We start from the raw sequence: 26,733 nt of genomic DNA, 5'->3' as shown, positions 1-26,733 counted from the left end.
ACCTGTGTCCCGCAGAATGGCAGCTAATGGGCTGGAACGAAGGGGAGCTCTGTATCCTTGGGGTAGGACTGTATGCCTGTATGGCTTCGAGTCAGTGTAAACATGGGTGACTGTGATGCTCTTTTGCACTGAACGTGTGTGCGTCTGCATACCTGCGTGTTTGTGTGTCTACGTCTTGTGTGGAGTCCTAGGGATGCACCTGTGGCTGTTATGGGCTATGAGTCTGTGTGTACAACAGCAACATCTGTGTGGACTTGTGGAACCTGTGCACATATGTTTGTGTGACTGTGTGCATGAGGCCATATGTCGGGAAACCCTATGACCTGCTAACACTGCTTATAGTGGGAACCCAGGCAGCTCAGGAAGGGCAGCTCCTCCTCAGGCTTCGGGGGAGCAAACCTTGCATTTCAGCACCACCGGGGGGCTGAGGAGAATCCAAACGGGTAGACCCAAACTTTGTTTTTTTGCATGAGAAGTCAAGATAGGGTTTGGGGTCCTGCCCTCTAACGATAGCTTGTAAGTTCTTGGGGGTCAAAGAGGGAGAAGGATGAAGGAGGGAGGGAGGGAAGAAACAAAAGAGAGTAAGGAAGTGTCCATAGGGGCCGAGGGCTCCTTTCCCCTTCCCAATTCCCTGTCATTCAAAGGTGGCCCTGGCGCCGGAGGAGCAGGAGGGCACCTTCCTCCTAAGACATCCCAACGCAGGGCACACACACACACACACACACACACACACACACACACACACACACACACACACACACACACACGTTCTCCCGAGAAGCAGTCTGCTGCCCCCTGAGCCCCACCCATCGGCCAGGCGTCCGCACCCCGCGCCCCTCGTGCGCCCCGGCCCCGCCCCGCCCCCCCGGGGTTACCCGCCGGCCGCTCTCCGCGCGCCTCAGACTCGCCTCGAGCGCGGCAGGCAGGCAGGCGCGCGCGGCTCCGCTCGACGTCGTCCCCGCTCTGTTCATTCATGATTGGTACTCGGCCCCCCGAGACCCAGCCCGAGCGCCGGGAGGGGAGCCGAGCGTGCGGCAGGAGGGGCGGGCGAGCGCGGCTCCCGCAGCGCACGCGGCGCTGGCTCAGGAGCCTCGGCCGGGCGGGCACACCGGCCCGGTGTCCAGCGCCAGGCAGGCTTCGGGGCATCGTTCTCGGTCCTCGGCGAGGGAAGCGGCAGGGCCCGGGTCCGAAGGCTCGCCAGGAACGGCTAGCCCTGTGAGTCAGTGCATGTGCGGGGCTGAAGAAGGATAGAAAAGGCTCCCAGCGCCCCAGCCCCACGCTCGCTGAATACCAAGCTGCGGCGAGCTGCGGGGGGCTTTTTTTTTACCTCCTCCAATTCGGAGTAGAAGAGCCACACTGATTTCCTTCCAGTGGAGGGGAGGGGCAGGGCCCGAGGTCCCAAGTCGCACACAAGTCTTCGCTGCCATGGGGGCCGTCATGGGCACCTTCTCGTCTCTGCAAACCAAACAAAGACGACCCTCGAAAGGTAAGCCACCTCCTTCTTCCTTTTGTTCCCCTGGCTGGGTTTGGGGGTGCTCGGTGCTGGGTTGGGGTGTGCCTCCTGCCCCCCTTGGCCCGGACCCCCCTCCCCATGAGGAGTGGGTTCAGGTTCCTGTAACCAAAGGAGTAAGAAACCGGCGGGAGGATTGGTGTGAATACCCGTGAGCTGGCAGAGGAGGGACCCAGAGTGGGCTGCGGCCTCAGGGGCCACGGAACCTCTCCGGGGCACCAGGTGCCAGGACCCTACTCCTGGAGGAATCTCTAGGCACAGAAGGCAGAGACAAATTCACAGGTGGGAGGTGGGGACGACATTGTCTGAGTGTACATGTTGGGAAGCTCTTCCCGTTCCCATGACCGTTGGTGTTTGTGCGACTGTGGGCATCCAGCGAGGGTGCTCACATATTCACTCACTGCCCCCCACCCCCACCCCCAGCAGCGATGCTGTGCAGACCTGGGGGTCCATCATCAGGGAGGGAGTGCTTTCTGCAAGCCAAAAGGAATCAGCTGCTGGCAGGTGATAAAACTCTCAGGGCTCATGTCCTGGTGGCTTTAGGGAGTTGGGAGCCAGGGCATCACACGAGGGTGCTGCCGTGCTCTGGGAGCCGCCTGAGAGCTGAGAGCACTGTCAAGGTCTGGTGAAGAGGTGAGCTGACATCAGGGATTAGAAAGCATAATATCCCTGGGTCCCTCCTGCCTGCACTTCGGCTGAGATAAGCCCAGTCTCACCAGCGGGACAGTCATGAAACGGGTCCATGTGAAGTTGGGGGAAACGTGTTGCACCGCGGCGGACTGTGCAGGCCTCCTATCCAGCTGTTTGAAAGTTGGTTGTTGGAATAAAGACACTGGATGCGGTTAGGAAAAAGAATATGATGGGTTTGGTTGGTTTTGTTTTTATGCTTAAATACTACTGTGAGTGGTAGAAGGATTTTCAGTAACCTGACAGTTAAACCTTTAAGTTCTGCCATTGGAGCCCAGGTTCTGGTGACGGGTGAGGTTACAGTTCCTACCCCTTATGCTGGCTAGTGATTAGATCAGCGGGAGGATAATGGTGGACCCCAGGGTGCACAATGAGTCCACTCTCAAGACTTGGTTGGTCTTTCCTGATTCAGTAGGAAAGTCTGCATCGCAGAGATAGCTCCCCATGAATAACTTGTCTTTGAGGGATCTCGACATCTGGCCCAGTCTCCAGAGGCATCAGGCTGGCTGAATACTGAGGAATAGGATCTCTGGGTGAAGATCTCGGGTGATGAAGCTGGGTTGGCATTCAGAGCCTAGAACATGGGAAGAGGCTTCGACCCATTTGTCCAGCTGCATTGTACATCCTCCTGGCAGGGAAGAGACTGGGTGCCGTTTTACCAGTCCTAGGCAGGACAGGTCTGCAAGCCTCGGCCCAGGACCTTGACATTAACAGCCCCACCTCTCACGGATCCTCAGATACTGCTTGACTGGGGACAACGTTCAGCGCAAATCCTGGTCTCCTTCCCCACCATCTGACCACCATGAGGTCCCAGAGGCCAGGGGACTGTGGGGATAAGAAACTCAGGGATTTGTTTTAATATATTTTCAATGCCTGTGGCACTCCTGGGAGGCAGCTAGGTGTCACAGAAAGATCTTGGACCCTAGAGTCCAACAGATTCTGGGTGCAAATCTCAGCTCCCTCGCTCCTTCCTTACGTGACCTCAGGCAGATCCTTTCACCTGTCTAAGCCTCAGTTTCTTATCCATAAAATGGACAGGATACTATCTCCTGGCAGGAAACAGGGTGTGGAGGGAGTGGAGCGAGGGAGGACCCTGCCTCATCTACTGTGTCGGCTGCAGCTACCAGGGACCCAGAGGAGATTGCTGAAAGATGCTAAGATCAACTGAACGATGGATGTGGAATTCCTCACCTAGGGCTGGGCAAAGATTATGAGCTGAGACATTGCTCAGACGTTACTGTCTACCATTCCCTTTTCCTACACAAAACTGCAGGTCACCCCAGATGGATTCCCAAAGGATTCCAAGAGGCCAGAGCTCTTTGCTTCTCTCTCCTAGGAGTCTAAGAAAAGAGAGGAGGGGGCACAGCATTCAGCGAGCCCCTGCTGTGTGCCTGACACAGTGCTAGGTGCTTTATCTGCGCATTCTCACTTAACTGTCCCAACAACACTTGTTTGAAGCTCATTGCGGGTCCAGGGCTAGTGGATGGGCTGCCATGACAAGCTGCCCCGAGCCTGGGGTGTCTGGTCAGCCCCACTTGCACAAAGCCACACCACACTGGCTGGAATTGTCCAGGGCTCCAGCTACGTACATCCCCCCCCAGGCCTTTATCCTGGAGCAGAGTCTTATCTTCCTGTCTAGCTCAGTGGAATGCTGGTCAGCAGAAGACCCTTTCTTCAGGGCTTGGAAACTGGCTGGAAAGGCTAGTGATCAGGGATCACTTCTTGGTCAGGTTCCTTGCCCCATGGAGACCTAGGTTTCACCTTTGTAAAAGGCGGAAGTTACATTAGACATTTTCTCCGGTTCCATCCAGTTCTCAAATTTGAAGATTTCTGTTGCTGATGCTCTTACCAGAGCTGCCACTATGATGTCTGAGACACCAGCCTCAGAGCTAATTGCAAACAGTCAGAAGAGAGTGGTGGAGATTTTCAACTCGGGAATCGGTCTCCCTGCTGGGTTCAAATCCAGGCTCTACCACTTACTAGCTGCGTGACTAAGCCTTATTTTCCTCAACTGGAAAACAGGGACAGTAGTAGTTACCATCTTAAAATAGCTGTTGTGCTGTGTGGATTTCAGGAATAATGCAAATCAAATGCTTAGCACGAGCTCTGCTACATAAGTAGTCAGCAAATTTTAACTACTATTCAATTTATGGCTCTAGTGTTTAGGGCTTCCAAATGCCTAGAGTAAGCCATCCTGGAAGTAGTCCACGCCTGTTGGAATCCTCACAGCTCAGTTCTGGAGCGTTCCTTCTGCCGTGTCCAGGAAACTAGGACCCAAACCTCACGTGCTCAGATGCTGGTCCTGTTGCTGCAGCCCCTGCTGACCTCTGCTTTGTGGCTGGTTCTGAAAACATTGTATCTTGTTTAACAAATACCCTGCGTGTTTTGAAAATATAATTTGGAATCACATACGTATAAAGCTCCACATGATTTAGTGGCGAGGGACATGCCTAGCCCAACCTGGGTGTTCAGGGAGAGCTTCCAGAAGGCCACAGAAATCTAAAGTAATTTAAGAGCTATGTCACTGAATAAGAAAGTTTCAAATTCATTTCCTATCCTTCTCTCCGTTTGGGACCTTTGTTTGTCGTTGAGTAAGAATGAGAAAAGTCCTGCCTCAGAGACTCAGCCTCTGCATCCCAGTCCCGGGTAGGGTTTCTGGCTCCAACAGTTTTGTATGTGTTTATCATACGAAGGACACGGCTCTGGGCTTAAAGGGTCGGGATATCAGGGGTGATCAGATGAGGATCACGCAGGTGCAGTGGCTGGGCCTCTGTGAGGGGCAGGGGGCGAGAGAATTTAGGGAGAACGTCACTAGCCCAAGGGCATCTCAATGGAAATTTGCCTATAAGCAAATAAGCCTACTTTGCAGGGGTGGCTGGGTTATCCATCCGCCGCCATGACCGAGGGAAAGCATTCAGAACCTTCAGGAAGGACTGAGCTTGGGATCTCCAGAGTGTTCATTGAATAGATGAGCCAACAAAACCTCACAGCTTTTAGATGCTTTTTCCAAGGCTACATGGCAAGTTAGAGACAAAGATGGGACTGGTCCCCTCACTCCTAGACCAGTGAGCAATGAACCTTAGAGACCTGATGGAAGCACAATATTCCTGATGAGGCCAGGTTTGGGGGTTATTGCTCCGGGCAGCATGTTCTCCCAGCATATTCTCCCAGGAAAAATCTGGGAGACCAGTGGGAGGCAGCCAGGCGTAGAGAAGCAGTAGCCCCGCCGTCACACTGTCCTGGGCTCAAGGGACCTTTGGCAAGTCATTTCACCTTGGAAATGTCAGTGTTCTTACGTCTAAAAGAGGAATACTGATTTACAGAGGTGTCCATGCCCTGAGCATTACCCATTTCTGCATCTTTATCCATCCTTTTAACTCTGTGTTACCCTTCCCCCCACTTCCTTGTCTAATAGTTAAAATTCTACCCACATTCCAAGACCTCACTCAGCTATTTCCACATTCAGGAAGGCTCCCCCAAGCCCTGGAAAGAAGCAACTTCTCCCATCTAAATTCCTTAATCTTTTAAGGTGTACATTCTCATGACTCGCAAGTCATGCTCTGAATTAGGCAATTGATGGAGGTGTTAACCCCTCACCCCATCCCCAGAGCATCAGCTTCTCAGGGGAGCTACTCTGAATCATCCTTCATAGTCCCCGGCTTGGTTCCTTGCACATAGTAGGTACGCCATAAATCTTTTCTGGAGGAACTTATAAATAATGGACTGCTTGGCCACTTTCTGTTACTTCCTGGAATTGCCCACCCTGAAGCAAAAGTTAGCTTCCCACTGGAATTTCAGTTACCAGCTCTCTGCCTGGAATGAATTCTTTTCTTTGGTCTGCTGGCTTTGAATTGGCTTTGTCCACAGAATGTACTGAGTCTGTTTACCATTAAGCAGGGAAGTGCTGAGGACAGCGTTCCTGCTCCCCAGCCCCCTGAGAGTCACAAAAGTACAGGGAGACCATACCCAGTGCCGGGCACAGTTCTGGTCCCTTTATCCCAGAAGGAAGTCAAGGAAGCTCAAAGCGAATGGGGAGAGGGAGATGGTAAAGACTGGAAGATGGAAGTGAAAGGACTACTGTTTGAGGTTTTTTTTGGCCTGGTCCCTGGAAAAGGATCGTGTCTTGGACTTCCTTATATGCCTGGAAGGGTTTTGCTCAATAAATGGTTTGTAAATGTACAAATGAGCAAGTGAATACATACATTAGCAAGTGAGTGAAAGAATGAATGATTGAATGAATGAGGGGATAAATAAATGAGTGAATGAATGAGGAAGCAGATGAATGACAGAAGGAATGGTTGAAGAAGTGAGTGCATGAGTGAGTAAATGAATCCATAAATTAATGAATGGTTAATGAAGTCCCAGAAAGGCTATGATAGGAGGCTGTCTTTGCATGAAGAGCATGGATAGTCATGCTACCCAAATCCTGGATCTAAGCCCCCCACCGTGGAATGTGGAAGGAGTCAGTGGTACAGGAGGCCCTGGTACAGATAATTAATAGTAAACTTATAACAAGTGCTTCATGAAGAGCTGAAAATTATAAGTTCAGTCAAGAAGAGTTCTGGTAATTTTTTGGATATCTGTACCTTGGGGAAGGTGGGAAGATGGAAAAGTATCTCTAGGCTCTCACTCTTTTGTTGATTCATTCAAAAAACTAAAGTGAGGACCAACCCTCAATGCCCTCCCTTGTATTTCAGGTTCCCCTTTTCTTGTCTAGGTGAGATCAAGAATCTGTGTATCTGTCCACTCAGTTATTTGTTCACTAAGTAATCCCGTAAGTGTCCTTTAACTTTGCTTCCCTGATGTTTCTACCCAAGATCCCCCTTGGCTTCCCCACTCTCCCTCCACTTCCACCTCCCAAGGTGAACTCCTACACACCCTTCAAGACCTCATTCAATGTCACCTCCTCCCAAGCTCTTGTGGGCAGAGCACATTTCTCCCTCCCCTGCTCCCCTACAGCTGTTGCTCCTTCCCTTGGCTACAGTCCCGAACAATATGTGATTATGGATTTACGCATTCGTCTCTCTGACTAGCTCTCAGGGAATGAGTCTTATTTCAGGGCCTCTGTCAAGGCCTGTTGCTGATGGATGTTGCCTGCATGGAGATAAGGATGGATAGACCAGGTTGTGAGTCCCTGATGGCTCCAAGGAGTGCAGGAATGCGGCCTCGCAGATGAGAAATCCGGTCCGCTCATGGGGAGAAGTGCTGCAAAGTTCTGCATAATGGCCCTGGAGCTGATGTTCCCATTCATCAGGCAGAAGCCGAGCAGTATTGGGGGGCGGGGGGAGAGAAAGAGAGAGAGAGAGAGAGAGAGAGAGAGAGAGAGAGAGATACTGTGTGTGTGTGTGTGTGTGTGTGTGTGTGTGTGTGTGTGTGTGTGTGTGAGAGAGAGAGAGAGACTGAGAGAGTCCTGAGACTTTCAGACAATTTGACTTATCTTTAAATGCTTCCCCTCCCTCCAGGTAGTGTTTTAAATAGGTCACCTTTAGGGAGTAGCTGTGATCAGTTGGGCTATCACTAGAGTAGCCGTGGGAGCAGAGCATTGGATTAATTCTTCTTATTCCAGGCCAAACTGAAAGCTTCACTGGGGCAGTTGGGGGATGGGGGGTGGCAGTGGGAGCTACAGTCAAATCAGAGAGTTAGGAATAGGGTGTGCAATGGTTAGGACCACTGGGTTAAAGTAAGAGACTTGGGTTCAAACTCCGACTCTGTGACTTCTTAGCTGAACCTCTCTGAGCCTCCGTTTCCTCCTCTCTAAGATGAGGGCAATGATGGTGTCTCCCTTATCTCCTTAGGGCTGTGGGAGGGGCCCAGGAGGTGGTGAGCACAGTGGTTCACAGAAGGTGAGATGATTCCAGCAGCTCGGGGCAGTAGTGGCTTTGCTGCTGCCTTTTGTCCCATCTCAGGGCAGGTCCCTTCCTCCTCTGTCGCTCCGTCTGCACTGTGACTGCATGATCAGTCTGCACGCTGATGGACGTTGGTGGTCCTTGGTGATCTCTGTGCCTTCGAGCTGTGGCCTCTGAGTCCACCCCGTGGGCCCCAGAGCCATCATAACTATGGCCACTGGAATCCCAAGCAGTTTCTCCAGTGACTTCTGTGGGAAGCCGTCAGTTTCAGATGATGATGAAATTCCCAACGGTGAGATAGGAGAACAGGGGTCATCAGCAGGGTTAATAATAATAGTAATAGCTAACGTTGACCTGGCCTCGCTCTGTGCCAGGCGCCTTGCTCTGCCCTTTTCCTGTGTTATTTGATTAACCTCCTCCCAGCCCTGGAGAACAGACCTTACTACGGTTTCCATTTTGCAGATGAAGAAACTAAGGTTCCAGGAAGGGCAGTGCTTTGCCCAGAGTCTCACGGGCGTACGGATAGCAGGACCTGGTTCTGGCTGATCCCAGAGCCTGAGCTTTTAACCTCACCAGCCTCCTCCCCTCCTGGCCTCCCCTCGAGGAAGAACGGGGTGTGTGGAGACGGGGGAGAAGGCATCCAGGGATAGACAAAGCACCTCATTAGCATATGGAACTACTGAGCCATCTGCAGGCCTTGAGCAAAATGCTTTTCACCCCATCTCCAACAAGCCCTGGATCTGTTTCCATTTAATCTGACACTCCGAAAGCCTGAATATGAAATGATTGGGGGCAGAAGGTCAATTAGCAAATTCATTAATAGGATTAAACATCTCTCTTCTGTGCTAATCATTTCTGTGAAGTAAATTCTTCTCCCTTTGTTACAGCCATCGTTGCCTGTCAGAGAAGGATGGAGCGCTTAAGTACCTCCAAGGCTGTTAGAATTTCAAACCATCAGAATCGGACACCAGAATCAGTCTGTGTTTTCACAGGGTCCAGAGAGGCAGGGAGGGATCAGTGGGTGGATGAGTGGTCATCCTTGCAAAGGAAACGAACGCAAGAACTTGCTGGTGCATTTGCTTTCTGCTTTCTCGTTAGTTCCCTTCCCGTCCTTAGCCACACATTGGCCTAAATCTGTATTACACATATATATGTGGTATAGCAGGTACAGACACATGCTCTTTTTTTTTTTTTTTTTTTGTGGTACGCGGGCCTCTCACTGCTGTGGCCTCTCCCGTCGCGGAGCACAGGCTCCGGACGCGCAGGCTCAGCGGCCATGGCTCACGGGCCCAGCCGCTCTGCGGCATGTGGGATCTTCCCGGACCGGGGCACGAACCCGTGTCCCCTGCATCGGCAGGCGGACTCTCACCACTGCGCCACCAGGGAAGCCCCCAGACACATGCTCTTGATTAGACAGACCTGGATTCAAAACCAAGCTGTGCAACTTATTAGCTATGTGACCTCAGGCAGGTCCCCTTGCCTCTGTGAACTTCCGTTTCCACATCTAGAGAATTAAGATATTGATGGTAATTACCTCCAAGGTCGTTATGAGAATTAAATGCAATAATGCATGTAAGATACTGTGGTCAGAACATAGCAAGGGTGAATTAGAGGCAAGTTACTGTTGTTTGGAGCCATGCCACTCAAAGTGTGGTCCTCACACCAGCAACCTCTGCATCACCTGGGAGCTTATTAGGAATGCAGAGTCTCAGGCCCCTACTGAATCTTGCATTTTTAACAAGATCTCCTGGTGGCTTGGATGCCCACTGCAGTTGGAGAAACATTGACTTAGAGCACAGAGTATAGTGCGCATGTGTGTATATATTGATATATATGTATATATGTAATTATAAGATTATATATCAAACTGGCAGGGACCTTTGAAGCCTTCTGGTTTAAGTATCATTTTAGGATAACCAAACAAGTCCAGAGAAGGTGAGCGGTCTGCCCACAGTCACACAGCTTGAGCGTCAGCCCTGCGATCTGAACCCCAGGCTTCCCCAGCACTGCTTGTTTTTATATGAATTGCCAGGAAGTCAGATTTCCCCAGATCGGCGTTTCTGCAGTTGATCCTTTTTTCTTTTTTTTTCCTTAAATGAAACAGAAGGGTGGGACCACGTATGCCCATTAAATTTTCATTTGCTAATTTAAAATGTTATTCCAGCCAAGTGAGATCCTGAACCTTGCTTCTACCAGCCATCACCTTAGCTTTACCTCCAAGATCTATGCTACCTGAAGGTGTGGCAAGGGGACATTCTAGGTCTTCATCTAGTTGGCTTCCAAGACCGTAGGCCAGGACAGGGTGCAGGACAGACTGGTGTGAACTACTGACATCTCTCCACAAGGGTTTTCATTGACAATGCTCAGTGTGGCAGAATAGGCTGGCCGCCTGGATTCTGAGCAAAAGCCTTTGTGTGGGATTTGAAGCCCGAAGACTTGACAGAAGTTAATAGGAATCTAATGGACAAAGGAAGGGCCTGAAGCGTGAAAGTCAAATGCCTTTTCCAGGGGGCCTAGTAGGATGTCTCTGTTGGAAAACAAACGAACCATCCTAGTTCTGGTAGGAAGCTTTCTGCACTAAGCAATTAATCAGGACTCCTCCAGGGTAAATAGGCTTGTATAGGGTAGAAATTGGAGAGATGGGGAAGCATTGCTTGAAGAGGAGGAATTCTAACTTTTGAAGGCCTGCCATGTCCCAGAGCCTTCTGCGGGCCGAATCTTCTTTCATTTCTGTAGTAGTCCCATGATGGATGTTTTGTTATCCTCATTTTGCAAATTGGGAAACTGAGGCTCAGGGAGGTTCTATGATCATCCAGTATTAGAGAGCAAGGGTTTGAAGCATGTCTGATTCCAAGTTACCTCCTCCGGCCTGAGGGCACATCCAGGGCAAGCAGGCCTCTGACCCCCAAGAAGAGGTTGAACAACTGTGGCTGCTCCCGAGCTTTTAGAGACAGGAAATGACAGCCACTGGCCTCCTCACCCATCCGACCTTGGAACCAGAAGAAGAGGAGGGCTCGGCTGGCGGCCAGGAGTGGGCTCTGGAGGCCACAGGGCGCCCAGCTGCCTTTGGGAAGCCAGTGTATTAGCATTCATGTGATGGAGGCTGCACTTTCTCTCCATCCCTGGGACTCCTTGTAAGACTCTCCCAGACGGTCAAATGGTCAAATTGCACAATCAGCAGGGTCTCTTAGAGAGTCTTCCCCGCTCTCTTCCTTCCCTTTCTTGGTGCTGACACTGGGCTCGATTAGACTCTTAAGCCCTAAAGGCCCAAAGGCTAAAAGACTGTGTCCCCACCACCAACTGCCTCACCATTTGCTACTTAGATAATTCGAAACAGAAACAGTAAGATAAGTCTAAAGAAATGAAATAAAATTCAGATTTTTCCCATGATAACTTTTTGGATCATTTTTTGAAATATACTTTCAAAACAGGTTTTTTCACAAGTTTTGATGCCTCTGCTTTGCTGGTGCTTTAAGCATCTCTTGAATGTGCCTGTCGGGTACTTCAGCCTCAGAGTTGGAACCAGACAGGAAAAAGAAAAAACTCATCTGTATTGAGCACCTACTGTGTGCCAGGCACTCTGCAAGGTGTTGACAAATATAACAATATTTTTAAAGCTTTTATAAGAAGAACAGTAGTAAAAAGAAATGACATGTGTAACACTTTGTACCAAGTACTATTCCAAGTACTTTTGATACATTAAACTAATTTAACTCTCACAGCAACCCTATGGGGTATATACTATAATTATCCCCATCTAGCAAGTGAACTCTCCTACTATGAGAGGTAGGCATTCATCCCGCCATTTTATAGATGGGAAAACTGAGACTTGGCAGGAAGTGACTTGTCTAAGTCCCTCCAGGTGGCTGGTAGAAGAACCAGGATTCACACCAGCTCTGACTGACTCCAAATACAGCCCCACTCATTTCCTAGAAGCACTCTGCTTATTTGATACGTCCCCAGGGTGCACTATAAGGATGGGTGGGAAGGCCTGGGACTAGAGACTGAGTATTGAATCCTGTCCTAACTTTTTCAGGGGCACCCTTCACTCCCTGCTGCCTATTGCATGTGTCCCTGCCTTGTGCTACTATCCTGGGTCTTCCTGACCTGCCTGAGCCGCCCCTCTGCACATTGGTCCACATCGTGCAGCCTGTCCGGGAGCCATGTCAGGGTCCCATCTACTTCCCCTAAAGGAGAAGCTGCCAGAAGGAGATAAGAGTGATGTAGGACACTGCCTTTGCCCTCAAGGAGCTTCACACCGGGACAATAATAATAATATTAACCCAAATCTATAGAGCTCCGACTACGTGCCAGACACTTCAGCAGCTTGGTTTTTGTGTAAATCTTATAGCATCATGAGGAAGTCAGCACTGTTACTTGACCCTTTACAGATAAGGAAACTGAAGAACTGAGGCATGAGGAAGGAAATGTCCAATGTCTCATCTCTCATAAGTGGCCAAGCCAGGATGTGAACCCAGAGGGTTTGATTCCAGCGCCCGCATGCTTGTGTTATGCTGTGGGGCTTCCGGGGAGGGAAAGAGCATCTCCTCCTGAGGGGCAGGGCTGGAGAGTGAGAGAGGAAGGCCGAAAGAGGTGGCGTTTGAGGTTGATAACAGAGCTAGGGCTTGGCCCAGGCAGGAATGTAGGTGGTGAAGTTCTAGGCGGAAGGAATAGCGTGAGAACGTCAGTGAAGTAGACAGCAAGAAAGGAGAAGGAATAAACAATGACAGTGATGCTTGGCACGTTTGTGACTTGGAGGATGTCACTGGAAAGGCTGTTATGAGAAATGGGAGGGAAGAGAATGGAGGCAGAGACCGGAGTCAGGCTGTCCACCTTTATTGAGGTGGAGGAAAGGGTCCTGGCAGGTGATAGAGAGCAAGGACGAGCACAGGACAAAGGAAGTGGGGATCAGGACTGTCCCTTCTCACCCCACCCTGTTCCCCAAAAGCCTCCCAGGGATCACTTCCGCCTGCCTCCGCTCCCCCCACCCTCCCAATGCACTCACTGTTTGTCCTGCATGATTTAGCAGTTGATCGCCTTGAATTGCTCTATAATCACTCCCTGTAAACATGCATCACTCTCCAGTAAGAGTACATTTTCCTCAACAACCGACCGGAACTTTTCTTTCTGCCCTTCTGAGCTCCTCCGAGAAGCTCGACACAGTTCTGAGCCCACAAGTGGTACTTGGTGACTTGAACTGACATTTCACAGAGATGCAGGCGGACGTGGGATTCCCTAATTGGGATCAGCTTGGCAAAGAAACTTGGACATAGCTCTGACACCACCCCCTGTGCCTATCCACAGTATCTGAACGTCAAAGGCTGTGGTGTAGTGCAAAAACATAGAGCATTGGGGGCCATTCCATAACTGCTTACTTAGAGTTGATGGAGGAAAAAACAGGTGTGGGGTGTTGAGTAAAACAGAACCGGAGGCCAGTCTAACTCCCCTTATGAGCTGTGTGGTTGAAGAAAATTGCTTAACCCATCTCTGCATGTCAGTTTCTTCATCTGTTAAATAATAACTATCATGATATCAACTCATTGGATTGTCATGGGGATTAAGTGAGACAATATGCATGTATGTGGCAATGGTGATAATGGTCACCGTGGTAGTAATGATCTTGATGATGGTGGCGGTGATGATGGTGGTGGTGTTGGTGTTGGTGGTAGCAATGATGATAGTCATAAGGGACGATGTTATAAGTGGTAGTGATAATGTTGATGATGGCAGAGGTGTTGGTGACCGATGATATTGGTGACTGGTGGTATTAATGGAAGTAGTGGTACTGATGATAGGTGGTATTTATGGTGATGCTGGAGCATGATCTTAATGGTGATAATGATGATTAGAGTAGGGATAATGAGGATAGGGTATGAGTAGTGGTATTAGTGGTGTTAGTGGTGTTAGTGATAGGAGTGCTATCGTGGTAGTGTGGTGAGGGGTGGTATTAGTGGTGGTGATAATGGCAGGGGGGATGTTGGCCATGGTGGTGGTAGTGTGTTGAGGGATGGTATTAGTGGTGGTGGTGATAATGGCAGGGGGGATGTTGGCGATGGTGGTGGTGGTGATATAGTGGTGTGAGTAGTAGTGTTGGTGGCAGGATGATGGTGGTACTGGTGGTAGTAATTTAATGGTGCTGCTGGAGGTAGTAGCACAGGTGGATTTGAGGCTGTCATTCCCTTTGTCCAAACTATCTTCCTTGACTAGGCTGCACAGAAAGGTTTCCAACCCCCAGAATTTGAATTCCCCCAGATATATTTGTTAACAATAGGAATGAATAAGACAGTTCAGCCCATGCCTCTACACTTCTACTCTTATTCGTGGTTGGTACTTTCAGAATGCTTTTCATATAAGCTGCCTTCTCGACACTTGCCTTCCCAGCATGGAGCACATTGCCATGCCTGGTACATAGTCAGTCTTTGATAAATATTTGTGGAAGGCAAGAATAAAATTGCAGGATGAGGCTGTGCTCTTAGATGAACTCATCGGTTAAATGTCCCATCTCCAAAGGTATGTGGGGTGATCAGGCAGCTCCCCAGAACACCAGAATGTACCTGCACTCATGCCAGGACCAGGGTGGTTACTGCAGCAGCCCTTCTTACCTGGCAAGCTGGGAAGACTGCCCAGGGGCGGGGGGGGGCCCTGGAGGTCAGCCTGGCCCAACCACGTTCTGCCCTGATTCTGCACTGACTTCTGAATACAAGCAACAGTGGAGAAAATGGCATCTCCCACCAGCTGCTTCTGAAGGGTCCATGCTTCCTCCTCAGCGCCCGTTTTTTGTGTAGTAAGAAGGAGAGGCACATTCTGCTTCTAGAAAAGTTCTTCTTGGCAGCAATCCCTCCCCCCACCCCCGGAGGGAGGGATTATGGAAGTGGCTTCAAGTCCAGTACCTCCATAGCCCACCTTTTACCCTGGGCAAGTTAGAGTCACCTGTAGGGTCTCTGTTCATCTTGGAAAAGGAATAATCACATGCCGACCTTGTAGGGTTCTTGTGGCTTTTAGGTATGTGGCACATAGTAAGGGCTCAATGCATGGTAATGGTTCTTAATATTGGTAGCATTGATTATTCCTGTCACTAATGGAGCGATTAATATAATAGGTGATGAATAACGATAGACCAGAGATTTTGTGTGTCCCTCTTTGGTGGAACCTTTATGGCTTGGATTCACCTTGAATCCTCTGGTCCTGGAACTCCGAGCCTGAGGGGGTCCCCTGAATGGATCACATATTGTTGGTGGGGTTGTTTAGAAAAATGAGGATAACCTGTCAGCACTGGGGACCGGGTACTATTCTGTCACATAAGGAATTCAATTTGAAGACCAAATAGTCTTAGATTTAAATCCCAGGCTTACCTCTTATTGGCTGTGTGACTCGAGGTAAGTTACTAGGTGAACCTTAGTTTCTTTGTGTGTCCAGTGAGGTTTATAATACCGACCACATCAGCTCCTCGGAAGAGTATGAAAAAATCAAGTGTAAATGGAGCTAAGGATGAGGATTTGTCTCCCAGGCAGCTCAGGACAGGAGGTAATGGAAAGACCAAAGTGGTTTTGGGATTAGAGCTGCCTGCAGCCTTATCTGTTATGGAGTTGATGATTTATTGTCCCCTAAAACCCTGGAACAGAATCAAGAAGGGGATGAAGGGAGGGAGTGGGGTCATAAGAGTATGGAAGAAAATGTAAACATGTAGAGTGCAGGTATCAATAGTAGGCTGCCTACCCGTAGCAAGCACTCGATGCAGAGAGAATTCATTCACTGTTGGCATTTTTACCGTTGCGACTGTTATTGTTGTTCAAAGGTGTGTATGGGAATCCAGGTAGAAAGGAGAACCCAAGCGAAGACACCGAGTGAGGGGATAGAGGGATGGACAGAAGCTAGGCTGAATCTATTCAAGGTTACAAAGCACCGAGTGCCATCTGGAAAGGATGGAAACTGAGGCAGGCTCCCGCCCTTCCCCAGACGTCTCATATCACCCAGTGACTCTTTAAAGGGTGTTTGGTGCACGTGCATTTGTGTAGAGAGAGGTAAAGGGTGCTACCTTGAATGGGACATCGGACACCGGGCTGGGCACGTCCCCTAAATTATCTCATTTAATTGTCACACAATCCTTTGAGGTAGAGACTGTTACTATTTCTATTTTAGAAGTGTGAAAACTGAAGCTCAGAGAGAACTGACTTGCCCAAGGCCGAAGGCCAAAGTGCAGGGACAGCGTTGAACCCAGGCCCATCTGTCCCTTAGGTCTCTGTAGTGCCATCGCTCAGAGACTTTACACCTACTACCTGGCATTAGCTCCATTTGACACTTGAGGAAGTTGAGGCTCAGGAAAGCTGCTTCTGTGGGAGCTCAAATCGACGCAAGACTAATCCCAGTTCTCCTGGCTGCGAGCTCTGTGATCTCTCCCTGGTAGCTCGCACATCATTGGAACTGACAACATAAAAGTCTCCCATCCCTTCTCTCCTCCTCTTCCTGCCTTTCTTGGCCTTCTTCCAAAACTTTGGAACAGCAGTAAACTAGCTCAAGAGACAGAAAGGCTGTCGGAAGCTCAAACCCGAAACCAATTTGGTCTTCACACAACTTCCATCTGAGCTGCCTGGGAGACAAGCCCTTCTCCTGCCACCGTTGCTCTCATGTCAGTGGGCAGCAGTCAGACGAAAAGACTGACATATATTGTTCCTCTTAATCCAGACCCCACTGAATGCACAGAGCGTTCCATGTAATGGTGAAATGCACACACTTAACAGCCAGGCACTTCTTGTCTAGAACCTGGCTCTGTCTCTCTTGAGCTGTGTGATCTTGGGTAAGTCATCTACTCTCTCTGAACCTCAGATCTGTCTTCTGTAAAATAGGGCTAATAGCTCCCTCCAAGGTTGTTGTAAGGATTAACTGAAAAGGTGTACATAAAACACCTGCCTCGTAATAGGCACTCATTTGAGGGTTAACAGTGGTTTTGGTTGTTATGGTTTGACCCAGTGAGTTCTGGGCTATAGACTTCATAAATATAGGCTTCTCTGCAGCCACAGTCTTAGTCCCTAGCACAAGTATGATGGTTCCTGGTATGTGCTATCATTTCCTTATCTATTACCCATGGCAGAAATTGATCATCCATCATAGTACTTTTTCCTTCTGAGCCAGAATGTGACTCAGAATCCTTCTTAACACAGCATTCCAAGCAGTCACTACCAATTGATGACAGTTGACATGGAGATAGTTGAAATTTATTTGCATCGCAGTTCTGATCAAGTTCACATGTTCTGCTCCCTCTGTACAGCCCAGGCTATCTCTCTGCTCTGTCTCCATTCTGCTCCTGTGAGTGCATTTCTGTGTGTGTGTGTGTGTGTGTGTGTGTGTGTGTGTGTGCGCGCGTGCACGCACATTTAAACTCTTCTTCCAGGCTGAAAGACCATTCCAGTCATTTGTGTGTTGCTGTATATGTACAAATCTCTATACTTTCAGAATCCCATTTGCCATGTCATGCCTGTGGCTTGGGATCTGCAAGTAACATCAGCTCGTATCTGGGAAGGATGGCAGGTGGGAATCAAGTTAGAACTTGGGAAAGCAAATCCATGCACAGCACGCACCATCAGCCGAATGACACAAGAGACGGTGGTTGGGTACGAATTTGAAGTTTCAGAAGATTTAACACTCCATTGGCTGATGACTGTATTCTCAGGGATGCAGGCCTAGAATAGAAAAATGTATTCTTTAGGGTAATGCTAGCTGCTATAACAAATAGACCCCGATATTTCAATGGGTTAACACAGAATTTTATTTATCATTCATATAGCTGTTCAATGTGGGTGTTCCTGGTGAGCTAGTAGCTTTCTTCCACGTGGTCACTCAGGGATCCAGCTTCCTCCTGTCTTGTCACTCCACCAACCCTAGGGCCTCCTTTACATATAGGTGAAGGGGGTAGAGATAACACACTGCTTCTTAACCACTGTGACCCAGCCATGACAGACATCACTTATACACAGATTTCACCGGGGGAGTTTGCGCCTAACCCCAGCCAGATGTGGTGGGGAGGTGGGGTAGGGGAAGGAGGCAGAAAATGCGGTCGCTGGTTGGCTCCACAGCAAGTTTATACTCTTGGGGAAGCTGAGATGGAGGTAGTGTGAAGACCACAGCCAGGCCTGCCACAGACAGCAGTTCAGGGATGGGCACCCAATCAGCTGGGTAAGGGTCCTACCTGGGGAAGGAGTCTGAGTCCAGATGCTGTTGGGTCCTCTTCAGCATAAAAAAGGGCAGATCACCTGTGTGATCCTAGGGTCAACTGTCTCCCTCCTGGGGAAAGGATGCAGCAAACAGTCAGAGTCTGATGCTATTAAACCTTCTAGTGGTTCAGCTAGCACCCCAGCTGATTCCAGGTTCATCAGGAAACTTTATTATTATTATAACACGCCTTCCCAGGCAGCTCTGCCTCTAGGGAGAGACAGCACAGGTCACGACAGCTTCAGCAGTCCTGCTTTGCACGGCAGTTCCTTTTCTCAGTGTGGTTTATATTTTGGTCTCATGATCTGGGTTAATGGGAGTGTTCTCCTGACAGATGGGTCCCTTCTGGGCGTGCCAGCGAAAGCAGGTTTCCGAACCTCCAAGGCTGGGGACCAGGGGCTGGGGAGTTCACCAAAGTAAATGCCACCTTGTGAGGTCTCTGGGAAGCAGCCAGCAGCCTCTCCTGGGCACCACTCCTGCCTCATCACGAGGCATCTTTCGCTGGCCCGTGAGCACATGAGAGCCACATTCACAGCCCCGTCGGCCTGGGTCTGTTTCCAGCTGCACGTGGGACATTCTGGCAGCTTCTCCCCGATCTCTGTATGGAAGGAGACAGGAAGGAGAGGAGATGAGAGAAAAAAAAAATTAAAAAAACATGCTTAGTTTTCCCTCCAAAGCATACCTTGTGAGCCCCATCTGTACAGGATTTGGAACAAAGGAATCCCGGTGCTTTGATGATCGTGTCTGCAGTGGTTGTTGAAACGAGCCTGACACCGGTGCCTCAGAAGGAATTATAATTACATCAGAAGACCTGAGGCAACCGAATAAACTGATTAGTTGCTTGCTCCTAGTTGATAGATTTTTTCTCCCCCTCTGGATCATAAATAGGGCCGTGGGAGATGGTGGAAGCTTGCTGGGTGGCAGTAGTCAAGAGATGGGGCTGCGTACATCCAGGAAGCCAAACCAAGTGATACTGACAGGTGCCCCCGTCAGACTGACAGGCGCCCACCTGCTCCTGCACAGGAGGTCTCCCCCCGGGCCAGGAACTGCGCTCAGAGGAAGGGAGTCGGGCTGTGGCGAGCATTCTCGGAGCAGGCTGATGGTGATTGGATTGCTAGGCAATGCTCTGGGAAGCCCTCCCCCAGGAAAGCTGACGCCTTCTGCCAGGCATAATTATTGCATGGATAATTACACGATTCAGAGTCTGCTGGAGAATCCTGGGCTGGTGCCAGAACGGAGAGGCAGGGTTTTGGGACTGTGACCGATCGCTGCTTCTCAGGGCCGAGTTTTAAAGAAGAGGGTCCTCTTTTTGGCCTCCTGAGAATCCCAGCTGGCAGGGCTAGGACTTGGCATGCCGGGAATCATCCTTCGGATGTCTCCTGCCACTCATCACACCCCACACTGGGCTCCACTCCTCTTACCCCGATCTGCTGCTCAGCCATATTCTCTTCTCGGACGACAACACCCCATCCTCCCAGACCAGACCCCCACCTGCCACCCTCATGACAACCACCCCTATAGGATGCCACTGTGCCCTTCCCCTAGTTCCTCAAACATGGCCTTGCCCTGCCTGAAAATGTAAGTGTGGAATGGAAGGATGGAAGGGTGAATGCTCCAGGCTCTGAAGCTGGACTCTGGTTTGAATCTTGACTCCATCACCTGCTAGCTGGGTGACCTTGGGCAAGTCACTTGACCCCACTGTTCTTCTGTCTTCCCATCTACAACATACAAATAATAGTAACAAAAGAACCTACCCCGTGGGATTGTTGGGAGGATTCAATGAAATAATTCATGTAAAGCACTCAACCGAATTAGTACACAGTAGCTCTTTTATCGAAGGTTTGCTGCATGTCCCGAGGTGGATACTCACAAAACGGCAAATCGAAAAAGAAAAAACAGATTTGAACCGGTCCACCTTTTCATTTTAGAGGGAGAAACTGAAGTCCTGAGAGGAGAGGGGCCCTACCCCTCTCCACCCCAGAAGCCTGACTCCTGAACCCCAGCCTGGAGCTCTCTCTTCCGAGGCCCAGCCCGCCAAGTGTGGAGTCGGACGGCTTCCCTCTAGATGGTCACGTGCTCTGAGTTCTCCAAGGGCTCACCAGGCATGAGAGGGCTGTCACCCCTACAAAACCCCTGCCTCTGAGAAGTGGGTTGGGGCCGGGGAGGAAAAACATGCAACTTGGTTTTGTTCCAGATTGAATGAAATGAGGGGGCAGGTGCCAGGCCTGGGGAACTTTGTCTGAGACATTAGAGTCTTAGTGAGGCCCTGGGCTCAGTCTGAGGTGCCCCATTTACTGGGTCCCTGCTGTGTGCCTGGGCTTGGGAAACGGCTGCATCCGTGGGCCTGTCCCTGTCTCTGGTCTCTGAGGGGCTGAGCCCGCACTTTGCCAACTGCCTGGGTCCTAACCCGGCTCCAGCACTTACCAGTTGGATGTCCTTGGGCAAGTGGCTTAACCTCCCTGAGCCTGTTTTTGCTCTTCTGTGAAATGGGGGATCCAGATCCCCCATAGGGGTGTTGTGAGGATAAAGCCCGCAGGTGGTGCCTGAGACTTAACAAAGTCTAACGAGGGAATAACCCAGCACTCCAGTGTCTGGAGTGTGCCCTTCTTGGTATGCCATCAACGTGCATTCCCTTCCTGGAATGCGGAGGAAGGAAGACCTCCGTGAAAACCCTACATAGATCTTTGCCGATCGGCAGTTTTTCCTTGAGTTAATTTGGGAGCCTTGACCTTTCCTGCCATGTGTCTCTGACTCAGACTGCAGTATCGCAGTGCCAGCCAAACGTGGTGACAAGCCCCTTTCCTAGGCAACTAAGCAGAGGCAGGAGTGCTTTGAATGCTTCTCCTGGGGTGGGAGGGAGGGGAGGGTGGAGGGAGCCGTCTGACTCCCCAGGGTCCGCCTGGTGCAGGGAGTAATTCCAGTCATCGTGTCTGACGTCCCCCTCAACAAGGGGTGAGGGTTAGTTTCTGTCCCATGTTCAGAAGCCTAACCCCTGCACAGCCTCATCTCTGCCAATCCCCAGGGGAACGAGGCCACAGCCCAGAAATGCCAGAGCTGACCAGGCTGCTCTCCTGGGGTGACTCTGTACTCCATGCAATTCCATCTCACAACCACCCTTGGAATTTCTCCCAGGCGCCAGGCCCCGGCTCAGCCCTGCCGAGTCTCCCAGTACTAGCACCCACGATCTGCCCTGGATCATCAGGCACTTTCTCCTGCAGCTGGGTTCAAAACCCGTCTCTTCCACCTTCCAGCTGTGTGACCTTGCGGAGCTCATGTGACATTCTTGGGACCCAGTTTCCTCTTTTGTAAAAGTCGGTTGTGACTCTGAAGCTGGCACCAAGTGTGCAGTGCTTAGCACAGGGCCTGACCCACAGCACACTCTCAATAAAAGTCAGCTTTTTTTTTTTTTTTGGTCGTCATCAACTCTATATGGCAGCCCATTTCTGAAGGGAGGTCCATGCAGTCGAGGGACACGGTCTGGGTTGGGGGGTGGGTGTAGAGAGGTTCATTCATTCTCCTGCATATCGAGTGTGTGCTGCACCCAGATCATGCCCCTCCAATTGGAGATCTGTCCTTCTGGGCCTTGCAAATTTGCTGGAATTGGAGAGTCACCAATGAAACCCAGGTAGTGACATGTGGGAGGGGAAGACTGAGACAGTGTCAGCTGCTTTCATCCCATCCTCACTCTTTGGGACACCTCCGCCCAGCCTCGCACCCACACCCTTCATCTGACTACCTACTTCCTATCCTCTGGGGCTTGGTATAGGCATCACCTCCTCCAGGAAGCCTTCCCGTGTCTCTCCTCCATCCCAAAGCGGGCTTAGGTGACCCTTCTCCAGGCTCCAGGACACCATTGCTCACCAGGAGCCCAGCATGAAGCTCCAGGCCATGAAGCCTGAAGGTCTGAGTTCAAGGTGTCTTCAACTTACAGTGCCTGACATATGGCAGGAGGTAAATAAAGCGACGTGTTCACTTAGTTATTTGCTAATATTCTGTCCTGTTACAAAGGAGATTTGAGGCAACTGAATGAATGAATGTTTGCAGAGCTGAATTAAACTGAGGAGGCAGGGGTGCTCGCCCAGGAAAAACCACATGGGCATGGCATCAGGAAGACCTGGGGGAAAATTCTGATCGTGGCCCTGTGGCTTCTGTAGTCCTTTGGAAAAGTCATTTTCCTCCTTAGAACCTCAGTGAGCTCATAACCCATGAAGTGGGGTTATGAAGGTTCTGAGGACCCAGCGTGAGGCCACACGCCAAACTCAGCAGCTCAGAGCTGACGCAGAGCCAGGCATATGAGTTTGGCCTTTCAAACTATTCAGGAATGACCCGAAGACCCACAGCAGGCGGTCACTAGTTATTTTGCAAAGGTACACACTTGAAGGGTGCTCCTTGGAGGCCTGAAGGTGAGGGAGGGTCACTGAGCTGGACGTTTGCACACGTGCTTACACACTCACATACCCTCCCCCAGCATGCACATCTTAAGACAACTTCATTTTCTTCTGTCTGTCTTTGGGTTCCTGGTAACAGTGAAAGCATTAAATAAATAAATAAAACACGTTTGTTTTGAGAATAATGATGTAATCTAATGCCACACAGTATTTGTTTGGGGGGCAAAATTTATTTCAGTAGTTTCACAAATGATTATCGCCCTGTATTTATAGAAACGCAGTGGCTCTAAAGGGGTCATTTTACTTTTGTTATCTTTCACTGCACATCAGGGAGAGGGCATGCTGCAGTGGTATTTGTGAGCTGGAGGATTTGGGAAGGCTTCCAGAGCTCACCTTGGAGTTTTAAGGATTGACTGCATGAGAAATTCTGCTCGGGGCCTGCCCTCGGGGGGGAACCTGTGTCTCAGCAGCCAATCCCACCCGGGCTGCTCTGACTCAGCCTCCCAGCTGCTCTGGAACCAGAGGCCGCAGTGGCTCCCTGGCAACCCGTCACCCCCTCTCACCCCGCTACCTGGCCCTTCACCTCTCCCAGTACCCTGCTGCAGTCGGCAGGCCCTTTTTTCAGGAGTGAGCTACAAGTGGTCTCTGGGTAGCTGGATAGCTGTTTCGAAGGCCTGTTAGACCTTCCCAGCACCATATGGGCTTGTGCAAAGAGCTGCAGCCCAGCCTTCAGTTCCACCGTGGCATTTGCTAGCTGGATGGCCTTCCTTATCTGTAGAATGGGCCATCCTGCACAGCTGGCATGAGGAATTCATGAGAAGTGTTATGTCTAGTGCCTGGGGCACAGCAGGAGTTCAGAAAATGTAGTCGGTCTTCCTAAGGAATCTGCAAGATAGTTGGAAACACATGTCCAAGGGCGTAATGTTGCTGATGCGGCAAGAGCCAGGCTTATTTGGAGAGCGGAGGCCTTTGTGGGATGTCAGGGTAAATCGGGCCCCTTACCCTCTATTCCCCCCTCTCTCTGCATATTGGCAGGAAATCTGCTACTCATTCTGGGACCTCAAGATGTCACAGGGCCGTGGACACCCAATCAGAGAAATCCAAGGGTCTAAAAGGACTTGAGGTTATTTTTCACTTGGAAAGGAGGAGACTTCATGCAGGGTTGTGTGCTGTTACCGCCTCTGAATGCACATGCATGCGGGGAATGTCATTCCAGACAGGGTGATGCTCTGAATTTGAGAATGGAACCCACTGGCCTCCCTTCAACAATTCAGCAGAGCTAGCAGTTATTGAATAGGAGACAATTGTTAGCCTCAAAGATGGGCCCATGGCCCATTTGCAGAATGAAGGGTGAGTGGGCATCCCATCTGCATTAGTCAGGACCTTTTCAGTTCCAAACAACAGAAAGCCAACTCTTACTCTTTAAGAAGAAAATAAGGACTTGTTGGTTCATGTAATAAGAAGGCCAGGGTAGGGTAAACTTCAGTCACAGCTGAATCCAGGTACTCAAAGACGGTGTCAACAGGAGTCTGTGGATTTCCATTTCTCAGGTCTGCTCTCCTTTCTTTTGGCTTCATTCTCAAGAGAGCTCTAGCTTTGGGGTTCTGAGAGCAGCCACCAGCAGCCCCAGACTCACGATCTGCCAGCTTAGCCACCCCACTGGGAAAGAGCTTCTCCTCAGTAGTTCCAGGAAAATCCCAGGGCTGGCTCTCATTGGCCTACATTGGCCACACACTGCACTCTGATTGGCCAGGATCTAGGAGGAAGGACAATTCTGCCTTAACAACCAAGTGGACTGTACTTGGAGGAGGAGTGGGAAAACCCAGGAGCTCATCCTAGAAGAAGAGGAATGGCCGCTGGGCTGGTGGAAGCAAAAGATGTTGCTGCCTTGTCAAAGGATGCAAGATTTCTGGCAAGGACTGATCTCACACCAAGACACTACTCACTCTAACCTCCAGCCTGAATAATCATAAATCATTCTGTCTTGCATTTGCTGGACACCTGCTTCATGTTAGGCACTGTGATTACTGTTGAACATTCATCTTCTTAGGAGCTTCTGAGATTGGTTCTGTTATCATTATTCCCATTTGACAGATGGCAAACCATAAACTTACAGGGTAGAATGCCAAAGTTGCCCAGGGTTAGAGCTTATAAATGGCAGAGTTGGGATTTGAGCCCACATTAGATAGTCTGACTGCAGAGTGTAGACTCTTAGTCACCAGGGCATAGAGTCTTCCCCCAAATTGCCTCACAGCTCTCCCCTTCTATGCCTTTGTTCTTGTTGGTCTCTAGACTTTAAATGCCTTCCTTTCCTTCCCATCCTTACTCCCTTGCCAAGCCTATCTTTTTTTTTTTAAGTCTGTATTTTTAAAAATTATTTATTTATTTATTTTCTTTATTTTTTGGCTGCGTTGGGTCTTGATTGTGGCGCGTGGGATCTTCGTTGTGGCACTCGGGCTTCTCAGTAGTTGTGGCATGCAGACTTCAGAGCACGTGGGCTCTGTAGTTTGCGGCACGCAGGCTCTCTCATTGAGGCACACGAGCTCAGTAGTTGTGGCGCACCAGCTTAGTTGCCCCACGGCATGTGGGATCTTAGTTTCCCGACCAGGGATCTAATCCGCCTCCCCTGCATTGGAAGGCGGATTCTTTACTACTGGACCACCAGGGAATTCCCGCCAAACCGATCCTTGAATATTGTCTCATCTGAATAGTTTTCTTGGGGATTAATGCTTTCTACGCCACCGTGGTCACCAGCCCATTGCAGAATGCTGTGGGTATATTTATTTCTCCTGGATGGCCAGCTCTTGGCAAGCACGGACCGTATCTCTCATTTACTATTCCAGCACCTAGTACAGTGCCCGGCACATGTAGGTGCTCGTTGCTCATGAGATATGGGTTGATTGTTTAGATGGCAACATAAATAGAATCAAAGCACAGATGGTTGCCAGGACTACAGGATAGGAGTATTATTGGTGGTGATGATCTCACAACTGTGAGTATTATGTTAATGATAGCATATGTGTCAGGTACTACATTAGGGGCTTTGCAAACTGCTCCTTTTAATCCTCCCAACAATGCTGCTCTTCTCATTTTGTAGGTGAGGAAACTGGGGCTCAAGTTGAGGAAATGACTTGCCCGAAGAATAGCATATCGTGTAGCTGGGTTTCAAGGACAAGGATGGGGCTGCCTGACGCTTTCATACCCTCTGCCTCTCATACCTAGACAGCTGCCCACAAGATTGGCCCTTCAACAGTTCTTGGCATCCCAGGATCTATTGAACACTTTCCCTATGTTTGGAAAATTCCTGACATTAGAAATTCTCCCTGCCCAAGGTGGGAACTCACACTCAGACTTTCCGCTGCCCTTGCATCTAGGGCTAAGATAGCAGAGGGACCCACATGAGGCTTTATTTGGAAGAGGTTCACCTAAGGAAGTATGGACTCCATTTTTGGCGAGGAGGGCAGCAGAGGCAAACAGCTTTGTAGAGGCAGTGGTGGGAATGTTCTGGTGTCCAGTTCCTAGTGTGGCCACGGTGCCTATACCGAGCAATGGGAATGTGGGTGGCGTCTCTCCTAGAGAGGGCTTGAACATTGTTCCAGGTAGGGTGGCTTCCAAACCTGACACCTTGACCCTCTTGGAGATTCTCTGAATTCCCAAATATCTTCTAATAACTTCTTTCTCTGTGTAAACCAACTAGAGTGGATACTGTAGTTTGCAACCAAGAGCCTAACCTGATAGGTGCATCCTCGTAGGACAGAGTGTGTGGGTTTAAGACTTGACCCTGTGTGAAGGCAGCATGAGCCCTAGACGATCTGTAGAACCAGGCGAGGACAAGGCAGTATCTGTAGAAAATTAAAGAGGGGAATTGTTATGCTGATGGGTCTTTGGAAGCTTTTGCCTTCTACCTTAGTCCTTTCAAGCTTTTGTGCACACAGATCCCCTGGGAGTGTTGTTAAAATGCAAATTCTGATTCTGGAGGTCTGGGCGGGGACCTAGAATCCTGTGCTCCCAATGCCTAGCTACCCCGGGTTTTGCTGAAGCTGGTAGTCTGAGGATCACCAGTGAGGTGGTGAGGTTCAGGTGGCCTCAGGCAAAG

The 26,733-nt window shown here is 50.0% G+C and overlaps 1 protein-coding gene and 1 long non-coding RNA gene across 2 annotated transcripts in view; both read left to right on the top strand.

Annotated features, from left to right (window-relative positions):
- The first annotated feature begins 902 nt into the window (after positions 1 to 902).
- The window catches only part of KCNIP1 (potassium voltage-gated channel interacting protein 1), a 226,897-nt gene continuing 201,066 nt past the window's right edge, over positions 903 to 26,733 (top strand). Inside the window, exon 1 of the mRNA XM_004271988.4 lies at positions 903 to 1,486. Within this exon, the coding sequence (XP_004272036.1) occupies positions 1,426 to 1,486 (61 nt within the window). The 5' untranslated portion in view covers positions 903 to 1,425. The remainder of the gene's footprint in view (positions 1,487 to 26,733) is intronic.
- LOC125963881 (uncharacterized) overlaps positions 25,647 to 26,733 on the top strand; it is a 109,563-nt gene continuing 108,476 nt past the window's right edge. The window contains exon 1 of the long non-coding RNA XR_007476305.1: positions 25,647 to 25,734. This is a non-coding gene — a long non-coding RNA (uncharacterized LOC125963881). The remainder of the gene's footprint in view (positions 25,735 to 26,733) is intronic.

This window comes from Orcinus orca, chromosome 3 (genome assembly GCF_937001465.1).
Source record: "Orcinus orca chromosome 3, mOrcOrc1.1, whole genome shotgun sequence".
Taxonomy (NCBI): domain Eukaryota; kingdom Metazoa; phylum Chordata; class Mammalia; order Artiodactyla; family Delphinidae; genus Orcinus; species Orcinus orca.
This window is presented reverse-complemented; position numbering and strand designations above follow the sequence as displayed.